Consider the following 18,095-nt stretch of genomic DNA (forward strand, 5'->3'; position numbering starts at 1 on the left):
AAAATAAGAAATATGCCAATGATATGCATATTCGACTGTCCAAGTAAATATTCTAAAAGAAAAAATATCAAATTTTTTCAATAAATACACAATCTTTTTCTCTTATTTTTTTTTTATAAACTTGAACTGGACTTTTCTGGTAATAGAACTTTTCGAACAATAGAATGTATTTTTTTATTTGCTGTATTTGTAACTATGTTATTACCCAGCAAAAGTAGTTATTACGATTTGTCGTCAAAATATCATTAAAATGATTATTTTTGCTATCTGGATAAATACCAAATATTTAGAAATTAATTTTTATATGAAATATTGTAACTTTAAAAATGATTGAAAAGAGTCAATTAAAATTGATTATAGAGAGATAAAATTAAATTCCCAAAAAATATGATAGAATCTATAATGAATATTTTGCGCAGCTTACATACCCACTCAGAAAATGGCTGCCCTTGCATCAGCCCTTTAACATCGCTGTTGGCGGTGTTAGCGGTCTAATATAAGAAATCTGTATTTCCTTTTGTCAATTGTAAGTTGCACGTTGTTAAAGTACTGGAACTTAGAACCAGTAATCAACTATTTTGCTTTCTCTCATGATTCTAGTAATAATATCGTGTCAAGGCTATAGGAAGCTCCCCAGTGAAAACGAGAAACAATAAGAGTGCAAATTGGCTTTCAAATGAGAGTAGTGACAAAGAGTGTACCTACAGATTTTAGTTACACAGATAATGACGTTCGATAAGTGCGCGTGACATTATTAAAGACTAATTTTTATAAATAATAAATGAAAAAATCGTTATCGATGAGGATAAATAATATTATATATAAAGGAGCAAAAATTGGGAAGACTCTTGCTAAGCAAACTAATTCTTGCGTATGTGTACACGTCTATAGTAACAGGACCTGCGTGTGATTTTTTGAATTTATAGAGCTCAATTCTTTGCACCCTAATTCCCCAGAACGCTAAATTAATGCTTTATACGTCATAATTAGTATACGCGCAGCAATTAATGACGTGCGCAATAATCTTTCTCGAAAATAATCCCGGCGCATCGTTGTCGCGGTCGCCACCCGACGCGTCGTCGCAATATCGTCTTATTCGATATGCAGAGCCGCATTCACCACCGTGTGATAGCCACTGAATTACTACGTCCTGCGCACGTTCCGTCATTCCTCGCTCTCTTGTAACCAGTAGGCGTGTCGAGGATTGTAACAGTCGCGCGACTCGCGTGTAGGGTGTAAATAGTGCTCGTAAGGGTGGAAGCCTTGGAAGAGACGTCTTGCGACAAGGTGAGTTTCTTTCTAAAAAAGGAGGAAAAAGCTTTATGTGAACGAGCAGGTTTTCTAGAATAAGGGGTTGCGTTTGCAATGGCGTCGATCATTAGAGATATGGAGAGAGAGAGAGAGAGAAGAGGGAGGGAAAGAAAGTACAGGGGTAACATACGATTTCATCCAATTCCAGATTTGATTTTTCCAAATTTCTCTGCAAATTCTTCTAATAAGTTATGTTCGCGAATTTAAAATATCATTATATGCACGTATAAATGTCATTATATATATGTATTTTATACACATATAATATATAAAACGAGCATATAAAAATGGAGCGTTATTTCTCTCTTATCATTTTATTATTTAAGCATGATGTATAATTTTTATAATTTTGTTTTTGCTCTACTAACAAAAGAGGGAGAGGAAGAGAACGCATCTTTCAGTTTATATTCTCTTGAAATATTTGATAATCTGACATAATTAGGTATTGCAAATGCGATGAGAATATTTTTCTGATTAAAATTTATATTGAAATCTTTAATTTCTTTCTTGTTATTTTCAATCATTACTGTGCTACAGTAACAAATGTCATAGTTATTATGATCATATGGTCCATTAATTCATGTTTATAGCGTTAGGAATGTTAGGGATGTGTGTTAGAAATTTCTGTGAGGGATAATTAAGATTAAACCTGAAATGAAATATGTGAATGCTATATTACAGCCTACTAATCTTTTAACTTAAGAAAAATTATTATTTAATTGTTCAAAATAAATGCAATGCGATAATAGGTTTATTACATATGTGAATTATGAGATACATGTTCACGCAAATGATCAATGAACTTATGATGTTAACGAATTAGATTCGTGATAGTGAAAATACGATGCATGATTTGTGATCACTTGTGGCAAAATCTCACAGAAAGACAGTTTATTATAATATTGACACAATAGATAATCAATTGTTTTAATGATATAATAAGTTTAACATTAAATGATTTTTGGAATTGATTTTCTAAATCTCAATTTTCGAGTTCATTGTGAATATTTTATTATTTTGCTTTACACATATTTTTTTAATTACTAAATTTCTTTTATTTTCTATATTTTTCTCTTGATTTTTAGAATATTACATTTCTTATTTATTTTCTTTTATATATTGCACTGAATAATTGTTTCACAACTAATTTGAGATTATATTGAGAGTATTTTTTCATTGGTTTTTGATTTTTATGCACTTTTATATTCAGATTATATTTTTATAGTTAAAACGAATTATTGTATTTATTCATTTTTGACTTAGCATATCTTGTGGGTACTAATTAATATTTAGATGTTTGTTAATCTATTAAATTCATTATTTATACAAAACCTTTTTATGCGAAATTATAAATAAATTACATAGCAGTATCATTATCCAATGAAAGCGGATAATTATAGAAACAAATTTATTGATTATTTGTTGCGTCAAAAAAGTAACATTATTTTTATTATTAATAGATTATTTTTACATAACAATAAATATGGCGTAACAATTTTGCCAAAATTTAAGATATTATATATTACAACATGCATTTAATTTTGCATATTTAAAAATATTGGAAACTAGATTATTGGATATTTATACAAGTTGCATAATCTATTAAAGAAAGCTTGCTTTAATATAGAGGCGCCGCTATTGACCATCTTGCTATCCTTCTCCAAGCGCATGGGTGCGGTTCTGATGCTATAAACTGTTCTACTTTTTAGATTTTGCCATTCTATATGTATTTCATTTTTGTCAATCATTCTCGTTTATTGATAAATCATAAAAACCTAGAGAGATAAATTTTACTTAATTTCTACAACTTAATAAAGTTTATTTCAAATAAGTATTAATGTGTATGAATTTCTGATTTGCCAATCTGAAATTAGCGAAATAAAAAACAATTTGAATTAATATCTTTAAGAAGATCTTTAAGAGATCTTTTAAATTTAAAAGAAATTATTATGTAAGGATTACTACGACTCAAACACAGATTAACAAATAATTTTTACCAAAAATCTATGTTTAAGTGACAACAATAATGTAATAGAATATTATTGCAATATAATATATTATTACGTGTTTGTAAATTTGTTACTACGCGGCGAAACTAGATTTAACTAATTCGTATTTAATTTCTCATTTTGAATTAGATATAAAGCCTAAAAGAGACGAATACTAACATAAGAGCTAAAATTTCTATCTCTTTTTTGTCTGTAAAATATTTTCTAATATAATCCCAACAAGAGAAATATTCGAAGTATTAAACAAATTATTTGAAATTGAATGGGCAAATCGGAAATAGTTCAGTTTTATTTATATTTGAAGCAAAAAATCGAAATTTCTAAATAAATTTAATCTCAAGATTTTATAAATTAAATACATATAACTTATTTTATTTATTCAATTAATAATTCTATATATGATCAATATTCTATATGAACCACTATTATATAACTACGATGTAACAACAACATTATTGCTTGCATAACATTAATGTAACAGTGCTTACTAGCTACATACATATAATATGTATATGTCCAATTAATTATATATATATGTAGTTATTATTTAAAAAAATATTTGTTAATATATATTTGTTAAATATGTAATTGTAATAACTAAAACAATGGAATCTGTATTGCAGATGATCTTCTGGATCAGACTTCTTCGCTTTTCCTATGCCCGAGACAGATACTAACGATATGGTAAACATATCTGATACAATGTTGTTATTTATATTAATAATAAATTAAAGTATACAATATTGTTAAGATTTCGCGCTTTTTAAACTTTTCATTCACAATATTACTGCGTGTTGGCGTTGTGAATTGACGTAATTTTTTATTGCGTTTTGATTACCTAATTTGTTGTATAATATAATCTCAACTCTCTCAGTGCTTACTGTATCGCAGTCGCAAACTTAGTTTGTATTTTTATTAATAAATAATAAACTATCAAATATATATAATATAAATCCAAATAAAAATATAATAATCAAGAGATGTATAAACAATTATTTTCAGGGTACAATATGGCTTCAGCACTTTGGCATGTCTCTGGGAATAACTTTCTTTCGTCAGTCTTCGTGTCACTCTTACTGTTTTATCCACACAACTCCAAAGGTCAGTATAAAAACATATAATTATAAGAATATTTTAAAATATTACTTTAGCAATATTACTTTATAAAAGTTGACACAATATATAAAGCAATTGGCAGTGTCGACATTTTTCCAGCATAAAGAAATTTAAATACGATAATCATATGCAATCGTATTATGTCATTTTAAGTATTATGAATTAATGGATGTTTTCAACACATGTTTCACTTCAAATAATTTCCTTTACGTGATAATTCCTTTTATATCAGAATTGAAAATTATAACTGGAAATTATGAGATTTTATATTTAAAAATAATTTGTATAACGACGAATATATTAATTTCACAAATAAATCTAACTTATATTTCACTTTTTAATTTTGCAAAGTATAATGTAATATAATTAAATAATAATATAAATGTATTACACATTAGTATTAGTAATTATATTAATATTTAGTAATTATATTAATATTTATATTAATATATTACTAATATTTACACTGAGTGTAACTGTTAATTATTTTCCAAATTTGCCAATTTAACTTTGTCTTTATCGATGTAATTCGATTGAATTAAATTTTTTTAGTATGAAATTTAAAAATAATTATTTTATAAATAATTAGAAAAAATATAAAATTAGAAAATATTAAAAATGTTCTAATACTCTGTGTATAACATACATGTTATATTGTTATCGAGCTTACATTATAATATGGTGTGGTGTGTTCCCGGTGGTGGTGGATTTTGTCGCGGGATACTTTGTATCGTCACACCATCCCACAATTCAGCCCGCGAGGTAATTGACGCACCACTGCCACAACAAGACTATGTTGCATCACTACCACCTCCACCGGGAGGTGCTACCACTGCCAGAGTACCAAGTATGTTCGTTCTTTTAGTCTTTATCTTTTTTATTGTGCTCAATAATCGTAGAAAATTATATGCTTTTCCTCGAATTCAACAATTCAATCAAACGCCGTCATCAAAAGTCGTCATTTTACCTCCATTTTGTATAGAGTGCGATCAGAAGTTTGTAAGCACTCCTGATGGACCGCTAAATGGAACCTTTTACGCACCAACGCTCATCAATCCTGAAGGAGATCCACGACAGTGTGTTTATACGTTCCTCGCAGGACCGCATCAACGTGTTGAATTGATTTTCACCTCGTTCGGCCTCCGAGGAAAACCACCAGAGTGAGTTTCTATTATTTAACAACATTTTGCGATTGCATCTTGGAATTCACGATTTGCTTTTTACTGTCATTCACGGATTAATAACATTTTTCTTGTCATTTTTTTTATAACAAGTAAAGATATCGAGTCGATTCTTACAAATTTTTTCCTGATTATTCTTCGATAGAAATTTTAATAATCGTGTATAAAATAAATACGTTATGAAAAATATTAAAAAATGTATTTATATTTCTTATTTTGCGGAAAATTTAATCATCAACATTTCAATAATAATAAATACTTTGTCATAAATTATATTTAAATATTATTTATGTAATCTTTACATGCATACTTTTCTCAATCTAGTGGATCTGCTGTGGGAGAATTACCCGCGTAAGTATACGATACGTACAGATACACGAAGTGTAGTCGCACTGTAAATTTGGCGCGAGACACTATTGTGTCTCTTGATAAATAACAGAAGAAACAAAAAGAAAGAAAGAAATGAGCTATAAAAATGAAAATTAAGTAAAATAATATTTTTTTCAGCTGTATTCATGAGTATATGGACATATACTCCGAGATACGATCGGAAAACACGACTAAGCTGATAGAAACGCCATTTGGTGGACGGTTTTGCGGACCAATTCCACCTCGCAGACGGGTCTCTCTTTATCAGGGAATTGCTCTTAGTTTCTTTTCTGATAAGAATATCACTCTACCGAACGTTTTCAGCGGTATTTACAGATTTATTAATGCTTGTAAGTATTATTTGGTATTGATTTTAAAGCGTTTTATTGATAACATGCACTTATTATCATGCATTTTAAGAATAAACTGTAAGTTTGACAGTTAATGTAACATTCACAGCTGAGTATAAAGTGGGCACGCCAGCACCAAATACACCATGCTCTTTCACGATACACGCAGAAGCTAAACGTAGCGGAAATATATTATCTCCTACTTATCCTGGCACTTATCCGAAAAATCTTACTTGTAATTATCAATTTATCGGGAAGAAAGGACAACGTGTGCGGTTGGAATTTCGCGACTTCGATTTATTTTTTGGCGGGCTACAGTACGTACATGCAAGATTAAATTTTTTTTAGATTTTTAAAATTCTTATAGCCTGTAATAACATAGATTAATTAAAGAATTAATTTTCTAAAAGAAAAAAATTAATATTTCGATAATGTGGAAATTAAAAAGATATATTGTCGTAGAATAAATTCTCTGTTATTTTCTTTTAATTTATTTTAGATTAATTTTTTGTAGAGATATATTTAATGATTAATAAATTTTATAAAGATTATAGAAATATTTTTAATGATTAATAATTTTTATTATTATTAAATAATAAATAATTTTTATTATTATTAAATAATAAATAATTTTTATTATTATTGCTACTTGTGATAATAACTTAATTTAATTTAACAAAAAAATGAAATTATTTTAGTTGCCCATTGGATTACGTAAAGGTATATGATGGTCTTGACAATTCTACTGCCGTTATTGGCACGTATTGCGGTCAGCAGCGAAATTTAGTATTGTACTCCTCAGAGAATAGTTTGTTCGTGCTGTTTGTCACGTTGAAGCGCACAGCTAATACTCAGAACCGAGGTTTTAAGGGTATTTTTGAGTTCTCGGAGAGTTTTGTTAGCCTGGGTAAGATCATTTACATATCGTTTATTGAATCATATCTTGTTTTAAATGATATTTACTATTCTTTTTTTATACAGATTTCATAACGGAATATCACGGCGAGCATATCCGTGGATCGGAGTGCGATCAGAAAATCCTCAGCAAGAAGGAGACATCGGGATTTGTAGTTAGTCCAAATTTTCCATATCCTTATATACCTAAGGTTGTTTGCCGTTATTTTATCTATGGGATGCAGGATTCGCAGCACTTGGAGCGCGTACGATTGGAATTTTTAAAATTTATGATACAGATGGCCAAAGGAGAGTAAGTACATGCATGTTAACATGTCAGAAGAAAATGAACTGTGTTTGTTATGAACTGTATTGTATTCTTCAAATTTATTTAGAGCGGCATGCACCGATGGTTACCTGAAATTATACCTGAAAGGCCAAGAAGCGACAGATTCTTACGACAAATTCGATTACGAGATGTGCGGTAACAAGAGCAATCCGAATCACGTGGTTAGTGATGGCCCGAGACTTGTGATGGTGTTTAGTAGCGGAGAATTGCAAGCGACAGGTTTCAAAGCCAAGTGAGTGTAGATATAATATGATTAATATAATAAAAAGAAGTATACTAGGATGGATAAAAAGATTATATTACGATTATTATTTTATTTTTTTTACAACTTATGTACAAATTGTCTTATTAAAATAGAAGCTAATAATTTTTCAATCTAATGTTTGAGAAGATTGATGTATGGTATACGAGTTTGAAGATTCCCTCTCGATAAAAATAAGGCTCTTGATGCTTAAATCATTTTTATATAATATTCTGTACTGCTGCATCATTAAGGAGACAATTCGAAGAAAGAAACCCCCCCGAGTTTCTCTCTAGAGAACTTTTTCTTGTAAACTTTTTTGACGATATAATATCGGATCTCACTCTACACATTGAATTCAGGAATTTTTATAAACATTTGATTGGAATATTATGAAATATTCTTCTCTAGATCTGCCTCCTTGCAATTTTCTTTTGCTTAAGCTATTAAAAAACTCCTTAAACGAAGACGATTTCCAGATGCAGAAATATGCAGAATATTGTTTAAGAATGTTTAATATTGTTTAAGATTTAAACATCAAAATCCGGATTTTTAGGGAGAAAGAATCTTTAAATTCGTGCAAAGAACAAAAACATTAATCTTCTTGAAGACTATTAAAAAGTAATCGTTATTTATTACTTATATTTTAAGATAAGCTCAATTTGTACATAAATGATAAATAAAAGTTGTAATAAAAACAGAAACCTTTACTTTTTGATATATTTTAATATTTAAACAAAATACTAAAATAGAAAACAAAAGCAGTAAATATGATTTTCATTGACATAATAATTGTTATATCACCGACAGGTACACCTTCGAAACGGAATATAAGATACCGGGCACTGCGGCGCCCGATGGCAGTTGTACTTTCACTTATTACAGTTCGTCTCGCAAACGTGGAGAATTTAATTCTCCACGATATCCTAGTAATTATCCAAGCAATACGAATTGTACATACTTTTTCATGGCAACGCCAAACGAGCAGATTACTTTGATTTTTGACGCCTTTAAGGTTCGTACGAAAAACGTCAACGTAACAGTCGGACATTACGGGTGAGTGAATTATTAGCATGTATCATATCAGATCAATTTAATTGATCAATATATTGTCTCTAATATTTTTTATAGACATGAATTATGTCAGGAAGATTGGCTTGAAATTTATAATATGTATCGGGACGAAACGGAGAAATTGATAGGAAGATATTGCGGTGCAACTGCGCCGGGTCCGGTAGACTCGAATCTCGGTGCTCTTGGCTTGAAAGTGATTTTGCATTCTGACTCCGAGCTTGTTTACAGCGGCTTCAAAGCGCGTTATACTTTCGAAGTCGCTAAACCTATTTTCGGAGGTACAGATGCATTTTGTTGTTTTCTAATTGAAGATAACTGAAAAGAAAATATAATTGTTGAAATCTTTTATATCGTCAATCTAATTTTGGAAAGTTTATTCATCATTCGTAATATTAATTTTATTATATTATTATGTCGTAGATTGTGGATCAAATATTAGTAGCTTACATTATGGTATAATAACCAGTCCGAATTTCCCTAATAAATACGATGGGCCAGCAAGAAACTTAGCAAGCAAAACTTGCAATTGGTTCATAAAAGTTCAACCGAATCACCAGATACTTCTGAACTTCGAGATCTTCTCTGTGGAAGGTGATCAGATAGGTAATACATAAATTTATTATTATAATTAATAAAATTAATTGATATTTATTTTTTCTTTATATAAGGTGTAATTGAAGAAGAATACACATGGAGCATATTATCAGATACAAGATAACAATGTAAATCGAAAAATCCTGAACTATTTTTTTACCTGAACTTGTTTTTTTGTTTTATACAGTGTCAAAGTTAGCTAATCGGCGCCTGTCTATAGATTGACTGTTTCACTATTTACCGATTTTCCATCCTATTTCTTTTGTTTTCCAGCAGATAGTTACTGATTAGCTAATTTTAGCATTATATAAAAATAAAAAGAAAGTTTAGATAAAAAAATGGCTCATAATTTTCCAATTTAGATTGTTGTCTTATATCTTACGGTGTGCTCCTCATATGTGTTTTCCAATTTCACCGCGTATATTTTAAAGAAAAATATCGAAACCATATTATTGTGTTTTTGAAGTTTTTGAGTTAAACTAAATAGTCCTCTATTGGAAGTCCTTTGCCATTTTGCGATTTTCGTAATAATTAATAAGAAATTAATTTCTCATTAATTATTACAAAAATCATAAAATGGTATACAAGACTGTTCTATTTAATTTAACCTGCTCTACTTCTACACAAGAAGTGATACAGTTATTACCGAACACCCTATGTGTGTGTGTGTTTGTGTGCAGAGTGTTTTAAAAAGAATCGGAATCTCGGAAAATTTTGAAAAAATGTTTTATAAAAAAATGTTTAACACAAAAGTTATAGGGTTTAAAAAGATTTATTTATTAGTTTTATCAGTTTCATCTTGAGTGACAGTAAATAAAACGACTGACATAATCGAGATACTCATTTAAATATTTTAACATCATATTGATAGATCATTCCAAAATCGTTTCAAGGTTTTCACAAACATTATCATCTAGAATTTTTCGAATATTGTATATTTTGTCTGAAATATTTTCTTATAGAATCAATTATTTCGGAGATAATTGGCCATTTCCAGAACTTTAAACTATTCTATATATTAATTTATTTATATTGCGTTAGAAACTGTTAATGATAATTATTGTTGATAATTATTTTCATAGCACGAGGTTGTCCCGCAGCCGTATTACGTATGTGGTATTCATTAATGTCCACTCCACACGAGCTATGTGGCGTTAGAACTAGTGACACAAAATGGCATTTTCTTTCGGAAGATAATAATATGCGGCTTAGGTTGGTTATTTTTAAATAAACGTGCATAATTGTGGAAAAATGTTTTTAGTACATTTTTACACTATGTTCTAGTTTTATATCAGCTGATAAAGCGGTAGGACAACAAGGCTTTCGGGCAGTATGGACTGAAGTGAGCACGAATATAGACTGTCAAAATCAAGAATTTCAATGCAGCAAAAATAAATATTGCATCGCTGAATCGTTACGATGCAATAACTTTGATAATTGCGGGCCGGATGATGCGTCGGATGAAGAGAATTGTAAGTTTCGCTAACAGTTAGAACACAACGTGTGTTAACAAAAGCAAGCATTTCGAAAAGCGATGTGATTCAATGTTTTACTTTGCTTCCATTATGACTTATATTATCTTTTTTTCATTTTCTTTCTATACGTCAACTATACTCTACTAATATTCAGTGTAATCTCCTCTGGACTGTTCAATAGACATATTCTACAAAGATTTCCAAGTGTATTGTCTTTGTGTATTGTAACACCTTTTCAGGTTGATCCTTTATCAGTATTGTTAGTTTGTCATTCGTTTATATCACAAAGCAAAAGTAAGGACACTAAGATTTATTGAAAGTCGGCATAAATAACGAAACATATAATTCGGATTAATCATATAATTTGAATTAAAATAACATGCATCTCCAAACTCTCTCTTCCTTTTCCTTTCACTTTTCTTTTATCCTTCTTCTTTTTTCTCTTCTTCTCTCTTAACATGTTTCTATCATATTTTCTCTCTTCGTCTTTGATCTTTCTCTCATTAATTTTTTTCTTCGTTCTTTTCTTTTTGCTCTTTTCCTTATTCTTTAACATCTCTCTTTCTTATCCTTAATCCTTCCTTCTCTCTCTTTTCTTTTATCATCCTATACTCTTCATTTACTTCTTATACATTTTTCAATTGCTCCTTTTACCTTCAATCTTTATCACTTTGTCTGTTTCCCATCTATATCTTTTCTCTCCATCTCTCTCTATCTTTCCTATTCTACCTCTTTCTTTCCCTAATCCTTTCTTTTCCTCTCTCTTATCCTCTTCCTTTGTCCTGCGCTTTTTTCTTTTCGACTCTTTTTTTTACTCTTTTTCTTTCTTTCCTGTCTCCCTATTTTTTTCTATTATATATTAAAAATGAAAATACACACGTGTGTGTATGTGTGTGTGAATAAAAAAAGAAAATATTAAATAGTTTGTTTTACATTATGCAATTATATACATACATACATATGCGCGCGCGCTGGTATGTGTGTGTGAGATTGCATAATGTAAAACAAACTATTTAACATTTTCTTCCTTTATTAATAATAAAATCAGGACATCTAACATTATATAATATGCGCGATACTTTTAAATATTAAGGAATTTAAAAACTAAATTTTATATAAATTAATAAAAAATTTGTAAACAGAGTGTTCTCTGTATTTTTTTGAAAGCGGATTTTTTAAAATATTTAGACATAAATTTTTAATACGAAAATGCCAAGACTGTAATAGTTTTTAAATTACTAGTAATTATTATTAGTTTATGATTTCAGAGCTGACAATTTGCTTGCTCAAGCATAGTTAAATCATAAGTTATACATGACGAATGGAATCTTTTTAACAACGTCAAATTAACATATAAATATGCAGTTATATTTTTATTAAAAACATGTTTTTGCTTTTATACAAAACTTATTCATTTATTACATACACATAATTAACGTTATCACATTAATTCAGTAGTGAAGTATTACGATACGTATTAGTTGTTAAAATAAATTTATTTTTATGTTTATTATTTGCTTTACATAGTGATAATTTTTGTGGTAATATTGATAGATAAATTATTTTTTATCTTTACATTAAAAAATAAGGCGAAAATATACTAAATATTTAAAAACTTAAAAAACTAACACATATAAAAGTATTTAAATAATTATAAATTTATATTTAAACCATAAATTTAAAAAATCTTATATTGATATTGATATTTGTCTATGATTTATTATCTATATGGATTTTGAAAGCATATATACATGTTCTATGTTAATGTTAAATCTATATTAATTTTTATATTTTTAATTTTTTTAAATAATTATTAATAAAACTGAGAAAGAGAGAAAGATTTAATATAAGCTTACAGTTAAATAAGTATTAATTTGATATGTTTCTGTCTTATTTTATTAATATAATATATTTAATCTTTTTCACGTTGAGGCAAAAAATAGTTTATAGATTTTATTATAAAAATTTTTATTGTACGAGGCAAATAAATATGAAAACAAATGTATTATGACAACTATTGTAATATTTCGGCTTTTAAATGATATTTAAATGATATTTAAGTTTAAGCTTTTAAATGATATTTAAGTGATATGTTCGGAAATCTTAAAATGCATATATAATATGTACAAATAGATTCCGTATAGGAATAGAAATGTCAGCAATTAATGAAAATATGAGCAGACTATGGTAATCTCGATGTTGTTAAAAAGATCTGATTCTTGATTGATAGTAACATTTTTGCCATTTATCATTTGATTATATCTGAGCGCGTGAAATATGAACTCTGTAATTCGTAACTTTAATCATTAATAATTTAAAAATTATTATAATTTCAACACTTTTGTATTATGATTTTTATCTTTGAATATTCCAAAAAATTCCCTTTTAAAAGGAAATGCAGAGATTTTACTATTATGTGTAATTCTAATATCATTAATATTTTAACACATGAATTTATGTGATGCCATGTGTATGTATGTATGCACAGACTTATATACATACATATAAACATCAACAATTATACTAATTAATACTGCACGGAGCATGTATTTTTATACTTATTTGACCAAAAGATATATCAAATGCTTTATTACAAAGAAAAGAAACATCATATGCGATCTACAATTTTTTGATCTATTTAACGACATTTATCTATTGGTACATCTATAATCAACAAAATACTTTTTAATTTATTAATCAATTACAATTCGACTTCCGTGTCAACTAAATATAAGATACATTGGGATGATAAACAATTTAATATTAACATATAGTGTTTCGGAGCTAATAAGAGAGCGTTGTAATTTTCCTTAGGTAAGTAGTAGTAAATGTAGACGTATGTACACAAGGTGAGAGAATGATGGGATTGCGTGTGTGAATGATTGTATGGTGTCGCAGGTGCAGCATCAGCCCCATTGTCACCAGCACTGGCTGGGATCTCTTCTGCCATGCTTCTCTCTCTGTGCTTTGTATTCGTGGCCGTCTGAGCCCCCTTCATGAAGCTTCCAGATGATCCGGCATGTTATGATCTCTCCCTTATCACGTGAGTTCACTCACAATATTGCACAATCATATCACATTATAGCTAGTTGAATGAGCATATTACATGTGTTACTCTAATATCATTATTATCTTCACCGTATCGATGCTACTAATAGAAAAGAAACGGGGTTTCTTATCGATTTTGATGGGTTTAGGATATATTGTAGAGTAATTAAAAAGACACTTATTTTTTGTATTTTAACTGTAACTGTAAAAAATGCGGATGTTATTAAAACGAAAGTTATCCCCCATCTTTTCAACTGATGTGGTGACGACCAAAGGAGAGTACAGTTCTCTTTTAATTGCTACCGCTAATCTTCTAGATGAGTCGTTGCTTAAGTGATAAAATTTTCTTACTTTTGTGGTCGAAATCGATTGCTACACAGTCCGTTTCTAGCTTACTTCTGAAGCATTACTCGCTTATAAAAAGAGATCACAGTTTTCCATGATCTCTTGCCATTGACCATCCTGTAGGCAATGGCAGGCAGCGAGCAATCCTCATCAATATCAATTTTTTCCTCCTCAAGATTTTGTCTGAAATATTTTTTTGTGTGACGTTAAATTTAGAAACTAGACAAATTTTTATTAAAGTGAAATACCCTGTACATTATGTTTAAAATTTATTTTCGAAAATACAATTTCAGAAAACAATATTTGAATGAATTAGGGATTGACCGCTCTTGGTTTTTAGTCCTAATGTAACTTTTAATACTTGTAAAAATAATAACGGAAATGAAGATATATCGAAAAATATATTTAAAAAAAATTTAAATATGTAGTGTGGAATAAAATAAATATAAATGCTATAATATACTTTTGATATTTTTTTATATATTGCAATTTTCATGATGTTCAAATTGAAATTATGTGTTGAATTAACTTCTCTCTTTTTCAAAGGATTATTTCAACGTATAAATATGTAAAAATATGCCCGTAAAAATGCGTATCTCTTATTTAACTTATTATACAACATTCATATTCATATGCATATTTAAAATCCATCAAAATCGATAAAAGATTTCGATTTTTTTCTTTGCAAGATAAGATAGGATATTTTATTACATTCTTGTTTTAAATTCTATTTCTAAAATTAAAATTCATATTATAATTAAGAGAGTATGGCTGAAAAATCAAATATTTGAAGTTAATTTTATGTGTGAGATTTGAATTTCAGTTATTAAATTAAGGATATATATATAATTTTTCCGAAAATAGGTAGTAATATTATCCGAGATCGAAAAATATGCCCGGAAGAAATGCAATTCAATGTATGTCTTTACTGATTATTTAATTGCATGTGATTCTGTATTTCTATATTTCTATTCTCTTTAAATTTTATACAACTTATACTTCCTCTTTTTAAACTATTTACCTTTTCCCTCATAGTTATTATATTTATCAATTTATATGGAATAAATTAAGTAATGACCATAATTTTAAAAATTTGCAAATCAATTTGCAAATTTTGTAATAACAGAAAAATTAATATTAATGAAACAAACGCTTAATAATCAAGTAAAATTAATAGTCAAGTGACAGGCGAAGTAACAGGCGTAAATGAAAAATTTTATGATTTTGTTTCACTTTTTTTACCCTTATTAAATTGTTTTTATATTTATTTCATTTTATATAATTAACTGTTTATTGAAGATGGTCCAAAGAGGACTAAAATGTATATAATAAATATTACTTAGGTTTTTAATCGAAAATTTTTTATTTGTGCCTATTACTGTATCTCTAACTCTTATCTAACTCTTGGTCCGTTTCGTTAATATTAATTTTTTATGATTGACAGCCTATGTTTTATTTATTATTAAGGAGACATTTCTAAGGGAATACTTTAAAACAATTTAATAAAACACAGAAAAACTGAGCGAGAGAGAGAGAGAGAGGGAAAGGGAGAGAAAGAATTTAGAATACAATATTATGAATGTTAATCACGATTCCGATATGTCTACATGTGATTCCAGTGAAAAATCTGATATTGAATCGACACTCGATGTTGATGCCATCTAAAACTTATCCAATCGCAATTGATAAAAAATTAGCCAATTTTGATCCATTCTTTTAAAATCAAGAGTGGCTTGTTTCCAAGTTATTTGTATCAAATTCAAAATTTCTCTAAAATTAGAAGACTGTATGAAGCTATACAAATCGGTTGATTTAATGATACATTAATTTGCATATTTAAAAGTTAAACTTTCTCAAAAAATCAAGCATGATTAAGCGTTATTAAATTTTAATAATTTTTTTATTATTTTATAATGTTATTAAATAAACATTTATCAAAAAGACATGTATGCAGCAAGACATGTGGCAGCAAACTTACAGACAGTTATTTGAATAATAACACATACATACATATCTTTGGCGCACATATAGACACATATATACATAAAGACATGTAGTTAAATATTATTATATAATTATTTCTATATATTTTATACGCGAAATATATATATATACGCGAATTGCAGGCATTGCGGCAATACCAGCAGACAATTACACGAAACCGATAGCCTATGCTGTTGGCAGCATCCTAGTCATCCTGATGTTCTGTTTAGTCTGCCACCGGAAGCTACGACGACGATCGCGTGGTGTGCCAATCGATGAACTGCCGCCGCAATGTGTAATCGATGCCATTGATCGCCATTGCTATCATCACCATGATCTGTTACACGCAGATCATGCGTTAACACACGACTTTAATCAGTATCAGTTGGAAGAATCAAGTCCGTTGAACGAAAGTGATGAGATGGAGGAGCCTGAACAAGATTGCCACCAAGAAACCAGCAGCCCAGATAGTATGTAACATCGATTACTGCATCCTTCGCACTGTCTATCACGTGTAATCTTTATTGTTATTACACGTTATAAGAATTGTTAAAGAAACTGTGGTGAAAACAAATCAATGTGATGTTTATCGTTATATACACAACGTCATTATAATAATATTGCATTGTAAATTTTTTACGTATGCGATATTTGTGTATACGTATACAAATATTCATAAGCGATGACGCAGACACAGTGAATATGCGATTTTTAAATTAAATTATTGGGAATGATTTTTTTTTTAAACTTCTTACATCGAAATATCAAACGCATGTCATAAATAACAAAAGTCTAAAAATCCTTTATTTATTTTTAGAAAAGTCTAAAATCTTTATTTATTAATGCGACATCTCCATGTTTTGTCATCAAACCATATTTTTAAAATATTTTATTCAAAAAAAACATCGTAAAAGGACTGTGAGTATGATTGTTATTGCGACGTTTAACGCCTTTAAGATAATATTATGTTTTACTTCGATGAATGAACCGACAACATCTGAACATTTATAGCCATCAATGCTTCGTTTACTAAATGTAAATCGAATTTTAAGTCATAAATCGCTCAAAGGTATAGATCGAAATCTAAGAAGTGATATAATAACTAATTGAAAGTATTAACTTCATTCCAGAACATATTGGAATACGCTTCCATTTTGCATTTTTACTGGATTCTGCGTTTTTTAATTCTCTTATACAAATAAAAATTAATCAAGTTATTTGGTAACTGATTGATACATAGATTAAAGCGTGGTATAAGATCATTTTTACTTTCTATAATTTATATTATACATGTAATAGAATAGTTTATAATATTTATAAGTTAAATACAAATTTACATAAAAAATGCAAAATAATTTGGATTTATATATTATAAATTGATATATTATATTATTGATATATTATAAATTATATATCGCCTTTTTTTTACATAAAAATTAGATTAATTCTTAATTGTTAGTTTTTTTCATGAAAAATAGCGAATCGTATAATGATTTCTAATTGGTCGACGAACAATTAACTAATCGTATTCAAAGTTTCATTGAGTACATAATCCCCGAATTCTAATTATGACGTTGTAAACCGCATTATAATAATAATAATATAAATTAAATTAGTTATACATATAAAGGATGTAATACGATATGTATACAGAGCGATTTAAAACCTGAGCAGGGAAATGATTAGCCATAAAAAAGAAACAAAATGTTTATATAAATATATGTTTATATAAATATCCCAAAACCTTAATGTTATT

General features: G+C 28.5%; 1 protein-coding gene across 3 annotated transcripts; it reads left to right on the plus strand.

Annotated features, from left to right (window-relative positions):
• The first annotated feature begins 857 nt into the window (after positions 1-857).
• On the plus strand, positions 858-17,117 carry LOC105254955 (tolloid-like protein 1). Of its 3 annotated transcripts, XR_889481.3 has the most exons (18): positions 861-1,287; positions 3,944-4,004; positions 4,323-4,421; positions 5,191-5,283; positions 5,419-5,596; positions 5,942-5,968; positions 6,125-6,336; positions 6,446-6,653; positions 7,035-7,243; positions 7,318-7,543; positions 7,626-7,811; positions 8,631-8,876; positions 8,952-9,172; positions 9,315-9,497; positions 10,571-10,700; positions 10,773-10,960; positions 13,862-14,006; positions 16,483-16,650. XR_889481.3 is itself a non-coding variant. In XM_011263955.3 (17 exons), the coding sequence occupies exons 3-17, from the start codon at positions 4,331-4,333 to the stop codon at positions 16,815-16,817; spliced, it is 2,733 nt and encodes a 910-aa protein (XP_011262257.2). In that variant the 5' UTR covers positions 858-1,287; positions 3,944-4,004; positions 4,323-4,330; the 3' UTR covers positions 16,818-17,117. The 3 variants fall into 3 exon arrangements, 2 of the variants coding, with proteins under 2 accessions (XP_011262257.2, XP_011262258.2); XM_011263955.3 differs by lacking the exon at positions 13,862-14,006 and having other exon boundaries at positions 858-1,287; positions 16,483-17,117; XM_011263956.3 differs by lacking the exons at positions 5,191-5,283; positions 13,862-14,006 and having other exon boundaries at positions 858-1,287; positions 16,483-17,117.
• The last annotated feature ends 978 nt before the right edge of the window (positions 17,118-18,095 follow it).

Source organism: Camponotus floridanus, unplaced genomic scaffold, assembly GCF_003227725.1.
Source record: "Camponotus floridanus strain SB8 unplaced genomic scaffold, Cflo_v7.5 scaffold39, whole genome shotgun sequence".
Lineage (NCBI taxonomy): Eukaryota > Metazoa > Arthropoda > Insecta > Hymenoptera > Formicidae > Camponotus > Camponotus floridanus.